We start from the raw sequence: 24,139 nt of genomic DNA on the forward strand, positions 1-24,139 counted from the left end.
TTGAAAATGCTTTGTAAATTTAATTACAAATAAATCAATTGGATGTTACTGAACTAATAAAACACACAGTAGTGTCTTGTACTTTAAATTTAATTCATTCCAGAAGGCCTTTTGAAGTATGAGGTACTACTTACTGTATTATTTTTTTCAAAATGAAGTGATACATTTTAATATATAATATGTATAAACCATAATAACATATTTAATCACAGTACCAGTCCAGCATCTGCTAAAATGTGGAAGAGGGAACAATCATAAACATTTTCAGAATCCACCTGATTCTAGCTTCAGGTTGAAATAGTTTGTTTCTAATTGGAATGCATCAAATAGTATTTGAAAAGGCCAGTTAGAGACATGAGCTGATGTATCCTGGTTATAACAATATTATGTACCTGCATAGTATGTAACATCGTTATAACTTGGATAGCTCATTCCATTCTTTAGATAGTTGTATCTCAGCTTTAGGATTTATGCATTGGAGCCAAGGCTGGCTTTACATGTTTCATTGGACTCTAAAAGCCTGGTGTGGTTCCAGTTTGTATAGGATCTGATGAGCTGAGTCTGATTAAATTTTGCCTCTATATTGTCTTCCAAAGCAAATCCAGATAGGGAGGTGTGATTTTTGAATGCTTTATATCATATTTTTGTTCCTGTATCCTTTGTTCTAATGAGCTTTTAGTGACACCAAAGTAGACTACATTCCTCCTGAATTTCTCTTAATGGAACCTTATACATGATTGGGAGTTTTTGGTGGTTTGGGGATCTTTCCCATTTCTTAGTATCAAGAATGTAGATGTTAATATGTTTTTAGTAATAGAGAAGTACAATACATTTTTGTTATAATAATGTAATATAGCGTGAGTTGATTTTAGTTACATATAATAAAATTTTTAAGAGACAATTAACAGCTTTTCCCTATAAATCAACTATAATGATTACAATCTTTCTTACATAACAAAATATTAAATAATATAGAGTTTGTTTGTGATATATTTTATGTTATGTTTACTGAAAGTTAAGTGCATTCTTATGTGGTGCATAATAATGACAATGCACTGACATCAATAAGAATCAAGTATGCTTGGTTCTGCAACTTTATAAAATAAACTTTTAATGTGAAATATTTCTTATGTTTATACCGATACATTATGCATAAAGTTATAATGTAAAGTATGTTGTGTGCAAACTCTGTGATGAGAATTGCAAAATCTTCCAAAATGAATGTTTCCATGTTAAATTACTGTAATTGTGTTACTTATTATCTGAGAAGTAAGCGAGAGAGTAACTGTCTAACTTTCATCTCCCGTCTTCAAGCACGTCTACTGCCTCTAGATAACACTGTGAAGAAAAAGGCAACTCTGTAACAGAGAAGATGTTTTGTAATCTGCAGTTTGCAAAGTTGGAATCGCTCGTCATTGTGCAACCCGAGTAATCTGAAAGAGCCGCAGAATTGTGGCTTCCAAGGGAGTAGTGGCAACAGATATGCTGTAATGAACGAGCTTAGGAAGAATTTGAGTAATCAGTTGGATGTGTGCCATGTGACAGCTGCATGCATCGAAAAATTGTAATAAGCAAATGGGGAAGTTGGATAATTTTCCCGTGCTTTAATTTACCTGTATATTACAATGTAGTCGGATAATACTTAACTTAATTACAATAATTTAAAATGGTATTAAATAACAATGAATTGCTTATGTTAAAATAATAAAACTGGAAGATGAGAGGACATGAAATGTGTAACAGAATTTATTTCATTTAAATATTGGATTTATGCATAAGTTTTATGCCATTCTGATGCTGAATGATGATGAAATGTAGATGAGAGAGAGACAGGAAATTCAATCAACTACAAGTCTTCCTCCATAGCTTATCCAAATGTTGAGGAAATATCAACAACAATCAAGTCCTTGCTTGAATGCCACAGGTTGAGTCACAAAGAAGTTATCCAGTTGTTTCCAGTACACACTCATTTTTGATGGTTTCTTGCAATTGAAAATTTATAGAGGATGGGTGAGATTCAACGTGTGTATGGCAGACATACAATGTGATTTCCCGGTAGGTTTTGAATCACTATTTTAATAATACTGGCCGAATATGGCTAGCTTTATCATAGAGTATCAATAAACTGTGTACATGATGTGGCCACTTCTTGTAAATGATGGAGTTGATCACAATACTTTGTAGTAGTGATGGTTTGGTTTCTCGGAAGAAGATTCGTAGTAGTAATGATCTCTGTACCATCATAAACATAGCATAGTCTTATGGATGGCACTCAGTATGACAGGGTGTTGCTTATGACTGTGGGCTCAGCCAGCTTTCTGTTTCTTCACATTGACATATAGTACATTTTTTGGGGTTTCAGACCCAATCTGAAACTCCAAAAGATGTACTTAAAAATCAAGAGTGTGAATTTAATGGGAATTATTACCAAAAAGTATGTAAAATAAACAGTGTCATGACAAGATGAAATTGACAATAGAGGAAAAAATGTATATTGAAAACATATAGAGAAGAGTTAAAGTGATGTAAGTCGTGCTTGAGATACAACTGCAAGTGATGAGAACTTACAGATGTTTACTCAGAAGCGAGCCCCGACATGGGCAATTGTAAATATGGTGAATTGAGAAAATGAAACAAACTCTTGATAAATAATTGTAAGTTAATTAATGGAAGGGAGAGCTTTGTAACAGAATTGTTAAAATTCTTGATTGTCATAATATCAAAACACAATAGTTTAAAATATGAGAAAAAGGGCTAAGGTTCAATAAACAATTCTTGGATGGAGTTGAGATGAGATATCAAACTGTACTTGGATGATTGACCTTTTTTGCATTCTGATCTGAGTCTTGTTAACCTGGAAACAGAGCATTGACCAATTGGAAAATGGGGAAGGAAGATTTAAACCAATTGGAACCCTAATTAATTGGCTACAATCCTATATAAACTGCAGGAATCAAGGACACTGCTTTTTCCCACCAATTGTTCACCTGCATTCTTTCTTGGCTGTCCTGCCACAACTGCTTAATATCATCTCAAATGCTGATCTTTTGTTTGTGCATGTGCTTTGCGTCATTTTCCCAACCTAGTCTACAAAAGGCTTTCTTAACTTCACCTCATTAACTCTGGTCTCAAGTCATAGACGAGCTGCTCCAGGGCATCTGTCTCGGTGAAAGACTTGGAGGGAAAATCTCGTATATGCTCAAACTTTTCATCTTTGATAATGGACTTAAAGACAGTGTAGAAGCGATATTTGAGAAATTGTTTTAAGCTTGGTTTTGAATGTTTATAATAAATGGGATAAACTTTTTAAGGAGACTTGTTTCAGTGTCTACCATCCTACATACTCTTGACACCATTTATTCACTTTGACTGGGGTTAAGTTCTTCCCCCACCAGCATCCCATGATAATCACCACCTTTCATCCCAGTTGAGAAGTGGTGCAGGACAAGCAAGATTGCTGTTGTTCACCAGCATGGCAATACTGGCAAAGCAAAGAAACACATGGGTACACATTAATTTTAGTTGGCATCGGTGAGATTGTGTGGCACCCGTGCTCCATCAACAACGGATTAACAGGAACAGGATGCAGCAGAAACATATGCATCAATCCAATTAAAACTGCATACAGACGAGATACTGAATGACCATAAAACTAAATTTAAAAGTGGATATCAAGTGAAACAATTCAAAGACTACTATCTACACTTTTTTCTTTTTAATTATAAATAAATCTTAAAAATATAATAAATTTACATAACATTTTTATAAAATTAAATAACATTATGCATAATTTATGGTATAAGGTTTGCCATGTATTTTTAATTGTAGCCTCATGAACAGTGGTTCTGCTATCCACATTAACGTCACAAACAATGATGCAGCTCCAAATATAAAGAATAACAAATTGTAGCTTCCCGTTGTGTCTCGGATGTGCCCTAAAAATAAATTATAATTCGATCAATTGAGTATTTTATCTCATTTTTTAACATTTGTACAGTTTAAAGTATTTTAGTAATAATAAATTTAATAAATAAATATTAATGATCGTATTACTTAAGATCTTGAATTTTTTATTGGCATTGTTTTGGATGTTGGTAATTTCTTTGCAATCTGAAATTGATGAATACACAATGAATTGACTTTTTCTCATTACCTTCTATCAGTTAGCCAGACTGCATCTTTAAACCATTAGGAGTAAAGGCTCGAAATCAAAATAACTGGCCGTGGATTATCTGGATTATAACTATAATCCAGATAATCCACGGCCAGTTATTTTGATTTTGAGATAAGACATAAACATTTTACAAACATATCTGTAATCCTCCATCAATTGATATGTTGAATTTTGAGCATCTAGATAAATGTTAGTGAGTAGTATCAGATAATGAAGTCTCTGGAAAAACAAGTTTGTGTTGGTTTGGATTGGATTTATACAAGATAATACTTGGTGAGGGGATCTATTCTCAGAAGGATTTGGAAAATTGGATCCTTTTTAGATATTAGACATACAAAGGAAACCCGAAAAACAATTTGGCCAACCCATTGTATAAGACAAACAATTACCAGCATTCAATGATTTTATCTTCTCACCACTGGTGGGAATGTATGGGAAATTTTAGTAAATGATGTTTTTATGAAGATAGATTTGAAAATAAAGTTTGTAGGATGTGGAAATATTCAAGTGAAGGAAATAGACAACAATTAAATAGTTAAGAGACAGCTATGTTACTCGTATCAAATTTATCACCACGAGTAAACTTCAAATTTGTACTCACCTAAAATCCTCGGAGTGATTAAACCAATTAAACCGGTCAAACTGGCAGAGAAACCTAAAGCCATAGGAAGGTTTTCTAATCCTACATAGTCGGCAAATAAGGAAGAACCATTAATGGCAACAGAACTTCCAATGAGACCAATCGTTGCTGTCAAAACTATCATTACCACATAGGTACGCAGGAAGGGCAATGATATATATATCATTGCGTAGAACATAAACGATATTCTAATTATATTTTTGCGTTTGATTAGTTGCAAGTCCACAATCCATCCTCCTCCTAGTCTACCAATTAATTCCACAACAGATAAAGCAGACAGAAAATACACAGCTTTGTGTTCATTGATTCCACAATCTGCACCATGATCTATTATAACGGTTAGGAATGTCTGAAAAACAAAATCAAAAGTTGCGTACGTTATCCATATCACATGATACATTGGGCATTTGAATATATACAAACATGTTTTTATTAATCGCTTTGATATCTTTGTATCTGATTCCTTGCTTGGAGGACGTTGTTTTAAATTTCTTTCTATAGATTCTGATATACTTAACTCAGTTAAATTCTCTGGCTTTTGGTACGGTGAATCTTCGTACATCATCACCACTATGAAACCCTGTAACACAACACCTGTCAGCATAAGATATGTGCCACGTAATCCATAATTATCAATAAAATATTCGATTAAAGGCGGTAAAATAAATGCTCCTGTTGAATTTCCAGCTAAACTAATACCCTGAGCGACAGTACGGTATTTAGAGAAGAATTTATTGATAGAGATCAAATTGCACATCATGACTATACCAGAACCCACACCTGAAATAAGCATATTGTAGTTAATTAATGGATAAATTTTAGATAAAAAGTAAGAAGTAATTGTACTCACCGTACAAAATGCCGAATATTAACGTTATAGATAAAATGTCATCAACAAAATATAGAGCAGACATGGCTACAGCGCTCAGCAATAATCCCACAAACATTTGGCACTTCATTGAAAAGTATGCATTTATAAATCCCACCAGATTCGCTGGAAGAAAAGTAATTTTACAACATTCCAGTAATTCACTTTTGCATATTTACTGTAACAAATATTTAAAATATACCTGATAAAAATCCCACAGTTTTTCGTAAATAAAATGGCCAAGCCGCCGATTCTCTGGATACATTATAAACATTCATCATAGATCTAAACAGTACTCCCGAACATCTCTGTATTGCGAGTACAGTTAAAAAGGTCCAAAACGTCGAAAATGCTATGACCCATGCACGTCCTTCATCCACTTTGATCATCATGATTAAGCATAAAACCAAGCTAACGACTAATTTTTATATAACAGTTAAAACTATCAGTTAACAAGGATTAAATCTGTCAAGTTGTATTTTATTGTAGATAACTCTGAAACAATCAAAATATTTAATTTATAACTAAACATTTGTTAATCTGGTATTCATTACTAATGCTCTAAATATTTACAACACGAGGTTTCCGTATTCATTGTCACTAAACCGGGGGTCCAAAGTTCATATAGCACGTTGACTTATTGGTTGTCAGGCATCTTCTCTATAACAATTAGTGCGATCAATTCTAGATTCTATGCGATTTTCAAGGCTAGAATTGTGAAAGAACATGATTTTAACCCATTTTTTAAGCATATTTAACAATTGCAGTTATATATCATTATGATTTATTTATATCTAAAGGTTGCTCATACGTCATTGTGCTAACAATTACTGTATATATGTGTTTCGACATCACCCCTTGTCACAGTGGCGTAGCGAACATAACTGGCGCCCCTCTTCCCCCTCCAGAAACACACAGTTTGTCTCGGAGACCATCTGGGCGCCCCTCTGAGAGTGGCGCCAGGTGCATGATACACCCCCTTGCACCCCCCTCGCTACACTACTGCCTTGCCACGATTATTATCAAATTTAACCACAGGCGCCATTAAAATTTGGCAGTCATGTAGAAACACTATCTCTAATCTTAATGGTGATGTTATGGATTATTTGATAGACTTTATAATGAATATCTTAGAGAGATGCCAGAGTTTATGCATCTAAAATTATGATTATTATTGAAGGTAGGGCATCTTATGTTTTGAAGCCCTAGTATATTAATAAAGTCATCATTGAAAGAATTTTTGATCAAAACAACGGGTTCGTATACAAGAATTACAATGAAATTAATACTTTGCAACGTCCGTTTCCAGTTGTGGACTGGCCGAACCCAGGATGGGTAGGGAGAAAAGGCCCTCTATAGTACCCACAGGGCGAAAAATAATAATAAAAAGGAGAGTACATTACGACAGATGCTTTTGGGGTCTATAAAAGAAGAATCGTGCTGGATCCTTTGATAGAATACGATTAAATGTAATATTATGCTAAATATTTTTTTAAATGTATGCAAATTATTAATACACTCTTGTATAAATTCGTCAGTATGCATCGGAAATCGAATCCGGACTCTTTAATGGAAGATACTTGTATATTCTGCTTAATATACAGCAGCTTATATTTAACCTCATTTAACCTTAATCTTGCTGTAAATCTAGAATCACGTTCTACATCTGTAGTAGGATTAGAGTATGGCTCATATTTCTTACTACAGATCATTTTCTAGATCAGAAAGATCCAAGTGTATAATTCTACAACTTTAAAAACAGAATTCTCGATCTATAGGATTCAGAATCTATTAAGACACGGGGTGTTTCAAAATTCCTATCACAAACTTATAGGACAGATTATTTAAGAAAAACTAAAATAAATGTTTAGTAACGTTTTTCGAATAAAGCCTTTAATTAAGGGATTAATAATTATAGAGCTACCACGTCTAGAAAAAATTGCGTATTTAAAATTGTTGAATACACACCAATTTTCGTGCAAATTTTCGCAAATTTAAGATAAATGTGCCGAAGGATCATTTATCTTAATCTTAAAAACAATAGAATAAAAATAACTTACGCTAAAATATGTGAAAAAAACGTTAAAATTTCTATAAATGCCATTGTGTACAATAATAAAACTAGCATTTCAAGTATAAGATGCAACTGGATTAACAGTTTGTGGCATTCCAGAATGCAAACATTCCAAACGAATTTAAATATTCTAATCAGAAACTAATATATTTTTTTGTTTTTATTTTAATAATTTATTTTTTATGCAGCATCGTAATTAATTTTTGCAAAGATTTGCCTTTGCCACGCATATTAAGAGACTCGTATATCTTGACTTAACACTACAATGGCCTCCTTATAAACTATTTCCGAAAAAGAAAAGAATTATTTCAGATGGGGCCGTTCGAACAGACCCTAAGCCATGACACTGATACTAATAATTATGTACGAGTATAGGTGGAATATACAGGAAAGATAAGCAACTTTATTGCAAATTTAGCTGATTATACTGCAATCTGCAATTTGAATAGCAAAATATGATGCGTTGCAACTTCCCAAAAGGGACATTTTGAGGGGAAACACGATACGATCGAAGTGTCATTTTTAAATTAAATTGTTAACTCGATGATATTGCTTACTTATAAAAGATAGAAATCGTATGGAAATTAGCCTTACCAGAATGAAAAAGGCCCCTTGCTATTGTTATGAAGAAACCTTGTCTGATTTGGATTTTCACAGTTAGTTCGTGTGGGAATGTCATTTCCCATTGTTTCGTTCATATTGAACCTGCCTACCTGATTGCCTTCAGAATCATCTATAAAATTTGTTTTGCACAAAGCAAAAAATCCTTCCAATAATGTGATGTTTAATTCTAGTGGAATTTTTGGATAGTTATTACGAATAAATATCTAATAGGTCAAAGGTAACTGTAACATATTTACAAAAGTAATGGTACAAAGGTGCAAAGGTATTATCTGCGTAAATTTATATTACAGAGTAAACAGTCATTGATGGCTGCAGAGGGGAACAAATTATTTGTTTCCAAGCTTGGCTCTCCGTGTAAAATTTTCTGTGGATGCTCGTGTTAACAGTCAACATTGTAAAAATACAATTTATAAAGATCGCATTAAAATGTATCCGGAAAATTGATCTTACAGTGATCTTGGACTATTTTACGGTTTATTTACATATTGACAAGAACTGTATCCATGTCAACAGCATTAACAATGTCAAAGGAATAGCTGCAGAGCGGAAAGAGTTTAAAAATGACATCATGCAGACAGCAATGTCTAAGCTTGATTTAAATCTCACAAGAAAATCTGGAACATCGAACCGATACAGTAGATTGATAGGGCCATTTGTTAACCGAGACAGCTGTTTATTTGGACAAATCTTCAAAAAGAAAGAAAACAATCAAAGTTTGTTTCGATTATTCGGGACATCCCACAGTTAAATCAGGATAGTAATTGCTAGATGACACGAGACCTGGAGATCATTATTGAATAAGTCGTCGCCGGATGGCCGAGCTGTTAAGACGACACCCTACCTCTCTGGAGGACCTGGGACAGAATCTGGACGTGTCGAACACCCTGGAATTTTTCGAGGGGTGGTCTGTCCATTGGGTCCCGTCCCTCGCCACCCGACCTCCCCATTGTGGGCATGGCTGAATCCATTAGAGGATTGCTAAAAAGACTCCCTTAGTGTCCCAGACGGAAAGAGTTAATGTCAATAATCAATTCAGAAAACTAAATCAGAGGAGTTACCTATAAAGCTAGATGACAAAGATTTCAAAGCAATAGATGCTTAGTTGTTACATACATGGCATTATGTTAAAAAATAGTACATCGCAAGAAGGACAGTGACGATAATGTAAGTAACAAAACGATGAAAATTCACAAAACCTTCCTACTTGTTTCAAACATTTTGTGCCAATAACATCTATAGAAACGAACCTGTTTTATTACGCTACGCCACTGTTTCAAGCTAAAAGTACGCATCACCAGATTTAAAGTAAGCAATGGATCGTTTAAATGCGTTATGCTGTTCAACACTAAGTCTGTATGCTTAAACGTGCGAAGAAAACCCAGAGAACTCCAGTAGGTAAGGCGCGAACCCGCAACAAATCGCCAATATTCTATAGGTGTATTCACTTGGACGTGTTTGTTTTCATAATAAAATATTCAAACTACTTTTATGAGGGGTTTATTAAGAAAATTGCTGTCTAGTTGCCTCATTATATGATCTTTTTTTAAATGTGGAAAAGAAAAGGAAAAGAGAGAAATGAGGGAAATTAGAAAACAAGAATGAGCCAGAAACTATAAAAAAAAAAACTCACTAAGTCTTTTGTTCGTGTTATATTAATGTATGAACGTCTGGGAAAATTTTTCAAAGACGAATTCAGAATATTCTATTTTGACCGATAAAGCCTAAAGGTCCTTTATTTAGTGATAAAAATGGATTTCCTCAAGTATCCTCTAGGATAAATATGCAGCTTTCTTCCAAGTTCCTCTCAATCCTTTATATCTTTTCAAAAAGGGGAAAAATTAAACTCAGGTTCGTTTTGTTCTTCCACTCTCCAACAAACTCCATACTCTCCCATACAGGTTCATTCCCATTCTACTAATTCTCTTACTTGCTCCCTACTGTGCTTTGCCCCCAAGAGTCCAAAATAACAAAGTACCAGGAAGAAGAAACAAAAGATGGAGAATAAACTAATGGAAAAACTAATGTACAAAATTAATGATATGTAAAATAGCCATTTAATAAAAATTTTTACTTGAAAAAGTGATTTCTCCCCCAAGTCATTGAATTTTTTGGTTTGTAAGTATAGTATTTAGCAGTATTTAGCCCCATTTTATTTATTTGCAGAACAGTGTTATGTCTGTAAATCTACAGTTGTTTTTGTTATTTGTTAAGTTATGGCAATGCAACACTTCGGCGATCTGCCTGGGAGGATGCCTTCCGGGAGGTCTTTTAAGGGAAACTGGCCCCTATTTAGGTGTTACGGACGTGGAGAAAACCTGGAAAACTCCATGTTGCCGGCCCGTCCGAGCGTGGCGTGAACCCACGACCGAACTCCCGGTGTTTGGGGTACGAAGACCGCTCGGTCGGCAGTGAACGTACGGCATTTACAGAACATTGAACGTCACGTAACAAGTCGAACCTGTAACGTTTGAAGAGTAATGTTGCATAGCGAATGATTAAGTTACGGCTAAAGAACAATGTCACATATTTTGATAAACTGAACACATTAACAAACTTTTTAATGAATTTAAAAAATTATTTTACACACAATATAGCCATTTCAATTCATAAAGCTAGTTTCAAATTTATTATTTCTTTTTAATATCTTACACAAATATCTTGTTTGATATAATTTGAAATCTACAATATATAATTTTGTATATACAATACACATTGTTTAACATGTCTCGGCATAATAAACTGGACAATACACGTCTTCCGTAATTGTTCTGTTTGCCAGGTGATGATAACGACATCTGAGAACCTTGGCTGCTGCTTTGGGTTGTCTTTCTCTTGTGAAAATTCCTTTTTTATTTCCCACGACTCTAGTTAAACCTATATTTTTATAAATTAAGAATATTTTTATAATCAATTCTTTTTCTTACAATTTATTAAGAAAATCAGCAAAAATTAACACATTAGGTGACCTTAAGCATTAATTTTAGGGTCCCTTGAACATTCTATTTAAAATTCATAAAGTTTAATTATTACTTAACATAAACTGATCGAAACTTTTGTTTGGATTTATGCTAAGAAACAATTAAAACTCTACTTCACATATATCTAAATTTGAAATAATTTAATCTTAAATTAGTCTATCTGTTGGTATAATGGGCTCTTCGAATCCATGAATTATGCAATGCAGATATGATTGGGTAAGTATGTAGGTAATAATTATGATGCATTACAAGAGGATGAGAAAGTTTACAAAAACATTACGTAATGCTAGGGTCCTAGACCTTGAAAACAGAATGATTCATTTATGTTTCTGAAGTGTTACATAGCGAACTATACTGCTTATGCCATTGCTTTGTGCATTATGCATGTAGTTAATACAATGTATAGTTGGTATGATGAGAGATTGCATTTGGTCAATACTAATTGTGTCTGTTTTAGGGGTGATAAGGTGACAGGATGGAGCAGACTGTCTGTGTCAAAACTTTTCTCTATTATCCTATAAACAAAACTTATCTCTTTAAAACCTCTTTTCAGGACTCCATTAAACTTGCTATTGTATATTACATGTGAGACTGATTATTAAATCCATATATCTCCCTCCAGCCTCCCATATTTTTCAAATTATCACCCAGGCTACAGAGTACAAGGTTCACTTTTGTTTACACAAATGTTCTTTTTTGAGGAAAAATGACTTGCTATAACTGATCAAACTTGTACAACACGAATAGTTGCATGTGTAGAACAATTATCACAGAACTATCCCATTTTGCCACCATATCTCTCCTAAAATACCCCGTTTCCCCGAAAATAAGACAGTATCTTATATTAATTTTTGCTCCCAGAGATGTGCTAGGTCTTATTTTCAGGGGATGTCTGATTTTTCATATGGTATGGCGGCTTCCGGCCACCAAGGGAGCTCGCCACAGCACACTCGTACAGCACAGCAGGGACGGTGTACGGTATGGCGGCAGGCAAAGGGCATCTCGATGCCTTGCCTGCACATTTACAAGTGATGGTCACAGAAGGAACGTCGGGGTTGGCGGTAGGTGACGGTCTTCATGTCCTGCATGCAGCTGCTGTGCAATGGACGGTGAATATAGGGAACAATGCCTGCAGGCTAAAAAGAATCACGGCTGTAGCAATTCAGCAAAACCTCTAGTAGGTCTTATTTTCGGGAAAATACAGTAGGCACAGTTAATATTGACCAAGTGCAATCTCTCATGCCAACTATAACTTTGACACTATGCTGTATATTATTCATTAGTACAATTAAGGGGGGGTTGATTAAAGTTATATGTTACTGTACATAATTTTGGGGTAAGTATGTGCAATAACATTACAGAGTTTTACAGGGGAGAATGTAGTTGAAAATTGTAAAAATAGTATAATGTAATTTATGGATGATTCCTAATTACAGTAGAATTTTCTATTGAGGTTACAGAGTAAATCTGCAAACAATATATAAAATGACTATTAAAAATTTCCTACAAGAATTTTTGGTCTGTGTAGAAACCTATTATTAACTTCAGTATACAATGACAATACTATCAAATACATTTTGAAAGACAGGCTGATATGTTCAATGCATTGGATTCAAGCCAAGCATTACGATATCAGCCTGTTGCTCTGAAGGATCTAGACTCAAGATCAGAATCATCAGAATAGCAGACTGATTCTTTAATCCACTGAGGATCTGACTCAAACGTGGATCAATTTTTGGAAATTTTTGTGGGTGGTTTGATCTGAAAATGATTGAAATTGCTCTATCCTTTGCTACTTGGACTTGTGATCATGACAGACATAAAAGAAGTTTCTTAATGCTTGCAGATTTAAAAAGTTTATCAAACACTTAGTTCCTACTATAAATTTAACTATTTAAACTCTTACTTTGACTAGTGAGGAAATCAGCAAAATTCCATATTAATTCACCAACAAAAAATCCTTTCTGATATAATAAATCAAATCCTTTGTGATACTGAATTATAAATTCCACTTGATAATCTTCAGTGAAAACATATGACGGGTCCTAGAATTAGTAAAATGAATTTAATAGTGAGAAACATCCTACAGTACATCTTATTACCTTAATTATATTATTATTTAATATTTATCTTACAATGTGGAGTCCAACAATAGTATCAGCTCCATATTCACTTATCATAACTGGTTTTAAATACTTCTTATGGAAACTTGTCACGTCATACAATAACTGTTTGACAATAACTTCGGTATGACCGATATCACTATACCATCCATAATATCTGTTTATCATAATTACATCCAGAAACTGACCCTGACATTATAGGAAAAAAGATTAGTAAAGTATATAATTTGTTTGAGATATTTTAATAATATCTTACAATTTTGTCTGAATTAAAATCTGCACTCAATGCTACTGTAACGGGTCTGATAGAATCCAATTTCTTAGTATGCTGCACCACTTTCCTGAAAATTAAGTGAAAAATATATTTTTCTTATTCAGACATTTTGGAGAAGCCTGAAATGATTCAGAATTAAGCCCAATAAAGCTGAGAAGTTTAGAAAAGGTATATACTTCCTTCATGCTATTCCCCGAATACTCCCTGAAACAACAAACACACAAATTGCTCATTTATGACATAGGGAGAAACAGTGATAAAAACAACTAGAAGTCTTCAACGTCCTGTTTACAAAATGCTTTACCTAAAATAATCTTCAGACGATGCTTCTGTCGAATGAGGTTCGTTAGCAACAGACCACATGACGACCGAAGGACGATTCTTGTCTCTCTGAATCAATTCTGTTATTTCTGCCAAATGAAGTTTTAATAGCTCGGAATTGAAGCGACTATGTCAGAAAAACACAAAAATAAATCAAAATGAGTAAGTTGTCTTATACAAAAAGCAAAATATAATAATAATTTATCAAATATTTACTCTAAACCAACTGCTGGACACTCGTCGATAACTACTATTCCTTGAGCATCTGCTTGATCCATCATTTCTTCTGAATACGGATAATGGGATGTTCTAAACGCATTAGCACCGATCCATTTAATTAAATTAAAATCCTTGATGATAAGAGGAAAATCCAGACCTTTTCCGCGGATCTGAAACAATATTTTTATTAGTGTCTAAAATTTATTTACACTTTAAAATTGTTAATCATTTAACTTACATTCGCATCTTCATGCTTTCCAAAACCCATAAATCTAAATGGTTTATTATTAATTAAAAATGAGGTATTCGTTACTTTTACTGTTCTGATTCCAATAGGTTGATGATATACATCAGTAACATTATTAACTGTAAGAGAAATCTAAGAAAAAAAAAGTTATAAGTAGTTAAGTAAACTGATCTCAAATTCTTGCATTGAATCATTTGAATTTCTTTAAAAAGCTTAAATCCGCTGTTTGCTAACAGATGGCGCAAGTGAGCGTATTAAGCTACCATGCAGACGCCATACTTGTTTTTTGATGATTTTGACATCTGTCAACACTAATCAGTGCACATCATCAGCAATTTCATACAATAACATACATTTTTCCTTTGGTAATCATGTCTAGTTTTGTGCCAGAAAAAGAGCATATGCGGCAAGCTCTGCTTTTCTGCTTCAATTTGAAGAAATCGTCTGCCGAAGCACATCGAATGCTTGTGGAGGCCTACGGCAACAGTGATTTATCGGAAACCACGTGCAGAGATTGGTTTCGTCAGTTCAAAGATGGCAATTTGACCCGAGCGACACAAAGCGTGAAAATTGGCCCAGGAAGGTTGAGGACCGTCAATTGCAGGCTCTTTTGGATGAGGACGATACCCAATAGCAAAAAATGCTTGCCAAGCAATTGGGTGTTACTCACAACCAGCCATTTTCACGTGTCTACGTGCCATGGGAAAGATTCAAAAGATCGTAAAATGGGTGCCACATGAATTGAACAATAGGTAGATGAAGTGATGCCAAAACACATGCAAAATCTTGCTTGCCAGACAAAAAAGAAAGTCGTTTCTGCATCGGATTGTAACAGTGATAAAAAGTGGATATATTTTGAGAATCCTAAATGCGAGAAATCGTGGGTTGATCCCAGCAAACCATCAACGTCTTCCCCAACACCAAATCCTTCGGATGGAAGACGATGTGGAAGACGATGCTGTGCATTTGGTGGGATCGGCAGGGTATCGTCTACTATGAGCCGTCGAAACCTGGTGAAACTGTCAATGCCCATCGCTGCCACCAACAACTGATCAAATTGCACCGTGCTCTGTGTGAAAAAAGGCCAGATTATCAGCAAAGACACGACAACCTGATTTTCCTCCATGACAACGCACCATTCATTCATTCATTTATTTTAAAGTACATGGTACATATACCAGCCTCGTTAGAGCATTACCAGGAAATTTACATATTATTAAATATATACAGTAATCATATTTTATATACATATACATTAATAGTAAATAATAACAAATAATATGAGAAAAATTATAATGATAAATAAAGCTAAGACATTTGTAAGAATAAATAATGAGAATAATATATTATTAAAACTAAGTGTAATATTCAATAAACAAAGAAGAAAATATGCTTGGCAGTTTATGCCTGCTTAGGCGAGCTCTCGGAGTACATTGTAGATGTGTACTTAAGAATCTTTAGTTCTGATAACGCACCATTGCACGTGTCAACATTGGTCCGAAACTACTTGGACTCAACTGGAAGGTGCTACCCCATCCTGCTTATTCCCCAGACCTGGCCCCTTCTGACTCACCTGTTTTCGTCGACGGGCCACGCGCTCGCCGAGCGGCACTTCGATTCTTACGAAAACGTCCGAAAATGGCTCGACGAGTGGTTTGCCCCGAAAGAGAAGGAATTTTTTTGGCGTGGTGTCCACACATTGCCCGAGAGGTGGAAAAACTGTGTCACTAGTGAGGAAAAGTACTTTGAATAAATTTGTTTTTGCTTTCTATGAAAAAAACATGTTTTTCTGACTAAAAAACAGCAGATTTAAGCTTACACCTGGTATATGTTTTTATTTAGATGCCTATGAGCAGAAAAATAAATATTATGCAGTATGTTATTTGTTTCTCTCATGTTTATTATAGTAGAGGTTGTCTCGTATAAAATTTGCTTTGTAGTTGACCATGATATTAGCATTATGAAACCATTGCTTTTTCCAATTATTCTGTTATAAGAAAAGTCAATATATAGAGTACTTTCAATTCATTGAATTAAAATATTTTCAGTCTGAAATTTAATTTCATTAAATGAAAAGTTCTGTAGCTAATTTATTATAAATTTCATTCTTTAATATTTTAACTAGCCTAAATATTGATTGTAGTTTCATATTTTCAACATAAGCACTGAAAAAGTTTCAACTTACTATCACGGTGTACAAATATCCAGGTTGAGAACTCATTGTTTGTGGCCACCACAGATTTACAGATTTAATCATTACCGTTCCTTTACAACCTTTAGAAGATGCAACTGGTCGAGAATATTTATCGAAAACATCAATTTTACATGCAGCTTGGTTAATATTCTTATTTGGATATATCACATAATCGACAAGACCTGTAATTATTTCATATATATAAAAGTAAATGTGTAATACTATAATATTTAAAGTTTGTTTTTTATAAAAATTATATCTAGCTGATAACAAAATATGAATTAATACCAGTAGAATTTTGGAAATCTGTAGAAACTGTTACGTCGTCAATGTAATAAATAGGGGTGCTGTACAGAACTACGCTTCGGTGAATACCAGCATAATTAAAAAAATCAAAATTAACATTTTGAACATGGTACCCTGGAGGATATCTGTAACAAAATATTTTATTTATAATTATACAAATTATTCAGTGGTAATAATTTGATATTGCTTAATATTAATGACAAACATACGTTAAAGTATGCACAGGGTGCCCAAAAAGTTACCGTGCAGTGGAGAGGTTTAGTTTTAATAAAGGTAGCATCTTATGTTGCAGTTTCTCCTGTAGTATTACATGCTCAATTTAAAATATACGTTGACAACTTTACTAGCAAACTGATGTAAAAGTGTGTGTTTTACTTACACAGAACTATTCAGAAGGGTTTCTAGAAGGCTTGCACATATCATTGAACTACATCAGTTTTTATTGATTGGATCATCAAGAACAATATATGTGCAATGTATTTGATGTATTATTTAACACTATTTCACCCAACTTCACAGACCCATTTCTTTATATAATTTCACATCACTCTTTACTCTTTGTATTTTCTAAGTCAGTAATAATATACCAAATGGTACAACCCTTTATTTTACACCTGTAGCTATGGAATTCCTGGATACTTAGCAATCCCAAACAAAATCTAGTACAGTCATATAAATCCTAGACATATGGTAAGCTTAACTATTATTATTAAATTTATAAAAAATAATAAATTTTTTTACCTTTGTTCATCTTTTTCATAAACAACACTACCCTGAGGCACCGTGCTGGGAGTAAGGGTATTATTAAGTGCTACAGTCAGTAGATTTGAGCCATTTTTTAAAATTTTTGTCACATCAGCATAAAATGGAAGATGACCACCTGTATGATTGACTATAGATTGACCATTCAGAAACTAATACAGAAATTGAAATATTTTAAATTATAATAAAGAAAAGTTATGGAAAATTAAAAAACTTCATTATTAAAAATATTACATAAATTTTAGAGTAATTCCTTTATCATAATAGTTAATTCTTAAGTAGCATTAAATCGTTAATTTATTCATATTCTACCGATATACGGGGTGTTTTTGAACATACCGACAAACTTTGGGTAATTATAGAAGACGCCGAAACAATCACATTTTGTTAATAAACCCTAGAATAGCTTGCATATGTGCACAAGCAGCCATAGTTCTTGCCAGATCTTCCTCTCCATGTTCAGGAGTCTCATATACCAGAGTCTTTATGAAACCCCAAAAGGAAGAATTTGAGGGGATTAATATGCAAGCCAAGCTACAAAACCCCCTCTTCCAATCTACTTGTTTGGAAAACTGATCCAGATACTGGCACATATTCAAACTGAAGTGTGGAGGTGCCCATCACGTTAGAACCACACGTTTCATCTAATTTCCAAAGGAAAATTTTTAAAAGTACGGACAAAACTTTTGCCGAGACTGGAGCTAAATAAGAACAGAGAAACAAATACATTATCAAGTTTTTCCCACAGTGCCAGCTCAAATGTTCTTAGATATATTTATTAATGTTTTTTATTACAACATAACAACAAATATAAGAAAAAATAAAAAAATGCTTGGATTCTCACTGGCTGTCATGACTTAATTGCCTGTTTGTAGTGACCTAAATTAAAACTAATTTGTTCTAATGTCGAAATGGCTCATTTGCAGACATGGGTTTATTAACAAAAAGCAATTGTTTTGGTGTCCTCTATAACTCTCCAAAGTTTGTTGGTATCTTTTTGGAACACGCAGTGTTAATAAATTTTTAACAGTTGAGAAAACAAATCAAGAAGAAGAATCATTTTTGGAAAGATAATAACAGTTTAAATCAATTGTTAAGATATATTCTGAAGTGCAAATTTCATTAAACTGCTTTTCTTGTTATTTGTTTACTTTCCTGTTTATGTCACAGGAGAAACTGCTGCAAGATATTCTATTGTTTTATTTATTTATGATTGTCCCAGTATGATATGCTATTAGTGATGATGCATCATTTCCTGACCTTTACTTTTCTCTTTCTGAGAAAGTTCTAACTTGCCACTACAGTTAATAAAAACAAATATTAGTAGGTATCAGTTTGGTAAAATGTGAATATTTTTGACCCTATTAATGGGCCTTCTTTAGTTATAAAAGAATACAGACTAAGACGAATCAGAATATATAAGATGAAATAAAGTAAGCAACCAAGAGATGAACTAGGAGGTTAGTGCATGATGTATAGGGAGAGTCTCAAAGCACTTTAGGATTGGGATAAAGATTAGAATTGTTTTTTTGTTGCAGAGAAAAATATGAATTTTCATCATCTAACCTTTTTTTTTTTTTTGCTCTTACAATCCTGGAAAAACTAACATTAGATTTTCTACACATCTACAAGTAGAAAAAGTGTTATTATGTTTCAACCTGTATGTTAAGTTGTACTTTGTAATGAACATAAAAAAATTTTCTTTCATATGTGCAGACTAATGAACATGAATGAGCTTCATTATTATTCCAGAAAAGACTACAGAATCATTACTGCATTCTTTACATTCAAAAATTAAAATTTTTAACTACATTTAAATATTAAGTCCAAAAAGTTAAAGAATTTACTATGCTATTTTGTCTTGAATACAATAAATATGATTTTAAAACTTATATCAACTCCAGTAAAAAATATCATTACATCAATTGATATCATTGGACCATTTCAAATGATCAAATGGCATCCAATGATATCATTTCCTTTATCAATTTGATGAAGGATTTCAAGTGACCAAATGATATCAACTATTATCATTTGATACCACTTAACACACACATATATAATGTATACCATAGGTAATTAGAATTTAAAACTGTGAAAACATTTTAAGATCCTTTGACAATGATTTATATCATTACCATTTTTAATAGTTCTCTTATATAAAATAAATAATTGAAGATGACTTTCCATTTGTTGTTATTAAATATCATTTCCTGTCAATTGACAACAATTTATATTATTTGATATCATTTACCATTTTTAAATGTTTTCAAAAGATAATTGGTAGAAGTTACTCTTACAAACTTTGCATATATATATATACATTCATAAAATTAATTAAAAAATATAACAACTACATCCTTGCAACTAGTATGTATAACACATTAAATACTCACCACTCTAGTATTATAATGAGCTCCACCAAATCTAATCACAACTCTTCTTGAATCAGATATCCAGAAAGATGGAACAAAAAAAACTCTATCATACCACACCCATCCAATAAAATCTCTGATTGTTTTATTCTGAGTAATGTCATTGTAACTGGACGGAACTGGCATAGGAATAACGTTACCAGTCTATAGAAGAACAAGTAAAAATAATATATATACAGTAATATAAATATATACAATTTGTATATCAATGGCATCACATCACCTGTGATAGGGGCTTCTGATACCATTTTTCTCGAAATCCACGTTCTTGATCTTGCGCATCAGCTGTTCTAAAATTCCATACACCGTCTAATAACTTGGAATCTCTGGTTTCCGAATCACGTGGATAAAGATTTCCTGCATAAATACATCTCGCAGAAATTGCTACTAACAGCAAGCTTAGTACAAGCATATTTACTAAACTTTGCTCTCTACCCTCTTTCCCCTTATCAAATGATAATAATCACGCAGTGATTTGAGGTTTACTCGTTTTGCAATTCATTTTAAGCACGAGTAATTACGTAATAAGGTTTTATTTGGGTTATTTTCATATGTAGCTTCACTTTTATTACTGTAAAATTTCATTTGCAGCATTACCTTTATATATATATATATATATACATTTTTTCTATTGTTGTTATTCTATTATGTTTACTTAAATATATAATTTCGAATGCTTTTTATGTATAGAAGGTTAATGATGTGGAAAATTATTTTATTAAGTAATCTTTTGAATACTGAAGTTAATAACGGAATGAATAAATACTGTATGACAGTAGAGTGATAGAAGCATAAAATGCCCGCAAAATAAAATGTATATTAGATTTTTTAGCATTTTAAAAACAAACATTAAAGATTTTTGTTGACATACAAATTAATTTTCTCAATATTTTAATATTTTGTTGCTTTTTCTGTTCACAGTCAACGAGCTAGAATTTACTACATAAAACGGCTGTGGCCTTGGATACAGCGCTCTTGGTGGCAATGACAGATACTATCGACCGCCATTTTATTTTAAGTCAAAACATTGAAGTCGATACCACGTGTTGAGTATGATTATCACTTTAGAATCTGTTTTTCTCATCTAAATCTAGATTGTTTTGTTTGCCCCTACATTTGAGATTTAGACAATTGGGTAAGTGATACAAATCTGGAATGTTTCATCTCGAATTTAGATTTTTTCTAGACTTTATTTGATTATTATTGAAAAGGTAAGATCAGAGTTTAAAGTGGTAAGCGTAGTACTAAACCCTCAATATAGCAATATTTTTATAATTCAAGTACGAGCTAGGTCTTGAAGGACTTTACTCTCATCCATACGATTATTTATAGAGTTCGGGCCAATCTGATCCGTACCATACTCGGTACATTGTTCATTGTTTTCGGACAGTGTTTTTGTTTTAATTATAGTTTGTATGTGAAAATATTTACAATGAAAAACTACATTTTGACCTTTGTCATGTTACGAACCATATTGTTGAAGTTAAAATCCTTCTAATAGGTAATAAGGAGGTATAGGAGAAAATGGTATTATGGAACCCCATTTTCATTATAGTAAATTGTAAACAAGGCATCATAACTACGCCCACATTTTCTGTGCGAAAAGCACCGGTAACTATCAAAGTAAATGTTCCTAATTGGATTGTTCGCTAGTATAACTATAAGTATGGTTTTTGAAGGCTTCTGTAAGAAAAGTCAGGGAGTCGTTTTTGGGAAGCCGGGTGGTAATATGGAACCCCATTGTATGTTTTCAAAAAATTGCTTTAATGTATTCAAAAACAAATAGAAAAGTACAAAAATGTTAGTTACAAAATCATTTACTCTAATGTACTGTATTTTACTAAAAAGTGCTTTAATAATAGAAGAATATGACCTCCATCAACAATATATATTCCAGCAACTCTTTTTCGATATTCTCAAGAAGAATTGGTTTTCTATCTAGTGTCTTTTTTACAAATTGTCCGGACAAATGTCTGCTTGCAAAGAGCTCTTCGCAAAGTAGTTTTTGGCACCTCATAAAATTTTGCAGCTTTCTTCAACACCATTTTCTTGTCCCTTACCATACTCACTGTTTCTGCCATTTCTTCCTGGCTCCATGTTTGTCTCTTCAAGTTTTTCTTTGGCTTGCTCAACTGGGCTCTAACCTTCTGAAAATTAAAATATAATCAATTTAAAGAAATCGGTTTAAAAGAACACTTATCTATCCAGAGCAGTTTTTTAAAACCAAAAATAATTTCAGAATTTAGCTAGATCTACTTATCTATAGTTTTAGGTATCTATTTCTAATTTTTTTGTTCGTTTACCACACACTTTTACAAAAATATTCCATGGTTTTAATTTGTAGGTATTACGAACCCCAGAGGAGTCGGGTTCCATATTAAAAGCACCAATGGGGTCCGTATTTCATGCATCTCCATCTTGGGTTAACTTAATTTCTGTCAACACCAAACTTTAAAAACGTAATCATCAGACAAATTAACATGTACCCCTAGCCTTATAGAACGGCGGCCGGATGGCCTAGCGGTCAAGGTGGCAGCTTACCGCTCTGGGGGACCCGGGATCGAATTCGAACGGGTCGAATAATTCCCAGGAATTTTTCGGGGGGTGGTCCGTTCGGATATGTCGGGCCCCGTCCCTCACCACCCGGTCGCTCCATTGTGGACCTGGCCGAACCCATAATGGGCCTACTAAAAAAGGCCCTCTAGTGCCCACAGGGCGGAAAGAGTTAAAAAAAAGGCTTATAGAACGGGACACATGCACCAGTTACCTACAACTACATGATTTATATTTTAGAAATAATTAAATTCATTTACCATTCAAAAGTTTTGAATTGCGAAAAACACAAATGTCCTGTTTCACTGAGCTCAACCACATAACTGAAATGAGAAGCGTCCTCCTTGCTATGGATGGCTGCCTAGTGCAGCACAGCCACAATTTGCTAGAGTTCGAATCTATTATCAGTCTGAAATGGAGGGGTTCCATAATACCTGTGGATTCCATGACCTTCTCCTCTAATAATTGTGGGAAATGGAAAACAACAAAAAATTGCTCGTTTATTTTCAAAATTAAAAAAAAAGTTAAGTAGGGTCATTTTGACTCCCATCATCTTAGTCAACGGTTAAAACCCACAACGAATTAGAATATATTAACTCTTTGCCTTTATACAACACGAATAACACGCTCCTTTGACTAAAAAGAAAATGGCGGACATGTATTCAAATTTTCTTTAAACATGGCGTCGTTTTAGCCACTCTACGTAGTATATTCTAGCTCGTTGATTACAACAGTAGCGTAAGTGTTGGCGCAACGAATCATACATTTATTTATACTTTGTACATTGCATCAGTGCCTGATTACCAAACAGACTGACTAGCTTAGAATACATCTAAGGGTGCGCATATTTTTGTTTAATTATTATTTTTTTTTCAGTTCCTAGTTTTTGGGGTTTTCTGTATTTTGCATAATAATGTGTAAACATAATTTCCTTTCTTGCTGTTATCACTATACTTTAACTTTTTTTGCTTTTTTAAAACTCTTTCCGCCCTGTGAGCACTAAGATGGACTCCATTAGCAAGCCCATTTTGGGTTCGGCCATAATGGGCGGTGAGGGACGAGGCCCGACATATTCATACGAACCACCCTAAAAAATTCCTGGGAATTTTACGATCCCGGTTTTACCAGCGCTCAAGATGGCAGCTCTCCGCTGCCATCTTGTCGGCAATTCGGCCGTAAAATTATTTTTAAATAAACTTTTTAGTTTAAATTTTATTCCTAAAATCTCTAGGCTTCTAGGGGATTCAGCACCCACATCATAGTCAACTGGTCTATTGCAAGTGTAAGCTTTCTGGGCAAACATCTAGGCGACAAAATAACAGACAAACGAACAATTATTTATTGTGG

At 33.6% G+C, this 24,139-nt stretch overlaps 2 protein-coding genes across 5 annotated transcripts; both read right to left on the reverse strand.

The window, feature by feature from the left end:
- Positions 1-3,766: 3,766 nt before the first annotated feature.
- On the reverse strand, positions 3,767-7,876 carry LOC136978439 (monocarboxylate transporter 12-like). Of its 4 annotated transcripts, none has more exons than XM_067274141.1 (5): positions 7,743-7,876; positions 5,885-6,034; positions 5,665-5,808; positions 4,776-5,594; positions 3,767-3,935 (listed from the first exon to the last, which is right to left on the reverse strand). In XM_067274141.1, exons 2-5 carry the CDS (start codon positions 5,961-5,963, stop codon positions 3,781-3,783), a joined length of 1,197 nt encoding a protein of 398 aa, XP_067130242.1. In that variant the 5' UTR covers positions 5,964-6,034; positions 7,743-7,876; the 3' UTR covers positions 3,767-3,780. The 4 variants fall into 4 exon arrangements, with proteins under 4 accessions (XP_067130242.1, XP_067130241.1, XP_067130239.1 ...); XM_067274140.1 differs by having other exon boundaries at positions 5,885-6,061; XM_067274138.1 differs by having other exon boundaries at positions 5,885-6,390.
- A 3,107-nt stretch (positions 7,877-10,983) lies between these two features.
- Positions 10,984-20,741, reverse strand: LOC136978441 (beta-glucuronidase). The gene is made up of 12 exons (XM_067274143.1): positions 20,463-20,741; positions 20,201-20,383; positions 17,784-17,956; positions 17,025-17,167; positions 16,728-16,918; positions 14,534-14,674; positions 14,293-14,465; positions 14,060-14,203; positions 13,738-13,822; positions 13,494-13,670; positions 13,265-13,403; positions 10,984-11,254 (listed from the first exon to the last, which is right to left on the reverse strand). The coding sequence occupies exons 1-12, from the start codon at positions 20,649-20,651 to the stop codon at positions 11,097-11,099; spliced, it is 1,896 nt and encodes a 631-aa protein (XP_067130244.1). The 5' UTR covers positions 20,652-20,741; the 3' UTR covers positions 10,984-11,096.
- Positions 20,742-24,139: the final 3,398 nt, after the last annotated feature.

This window comes from Centruroides vittatus, unplaced genomic scaffold (genome assembly GCF_030686945.1).
Source record: "Centruroides vittatus isolate TY-2023 unplaced genomic scaffold, ASM3068694v2 contig_538, whole genome shotgun sequence".
NCBI lineage: Eukaryota > Metazoa > Arthropoda > Arachnida > Scorpiones > Buthidae > Centruroides > Centruroides vittatus.

What these genes read in the sequence shown, in the direction of transcription:
- LOC136978439 (XM_067274138.1), bottom strand. Translation starts at nt 6,074, where the DNA reads ATGATGATCAAAGTGGATGAAGGACGTGCATGGGTCATAGCATTTTCG. An exon ending in AATATTCGGCATTTTGTACG is followed by an intron (nt 5,595 to 5,664) that starts GTGAGTACAATT and finishes TGCTTATTTCAG; the next exon opens with GTGTGGGTTCTGGTATAGTC. An exon ending in AATCACTCCGAGGATTTTAG is followed by an intron (nt 3,936 to 4,775) that starts GTGAGTACAAAT and finishes ATTTATTTTTAG; the next exon opens with GGCACATCCGAGACACAACG.
- LOC136978441 (XM_067274143.1), bottom strand. Translation starts at nt 20,651, where the DNA reads ATGCTTGTACTAAGCTTGCTGTTAGTAGCAATTTCTGCGAGATGTATT. An exon ending in ATCAGAAGCCCCTATCACAG is followed by an intron (nt 20,384 to 20,462) that starts GTGATGTGATGC and finishes GTTCTTCTATAG; the next exon opens with ACTGGTAACGTTATTCCTAT. An exon ending in GAAAGCATGAAGATGCGAAT is followed by an intron (nt 14,466 to 14,533) that starts GTAAGTTAAATG and finishes ATATTGTTTCAG; the next exon opens with ATCCGCGGAAAAGGTCTGGA.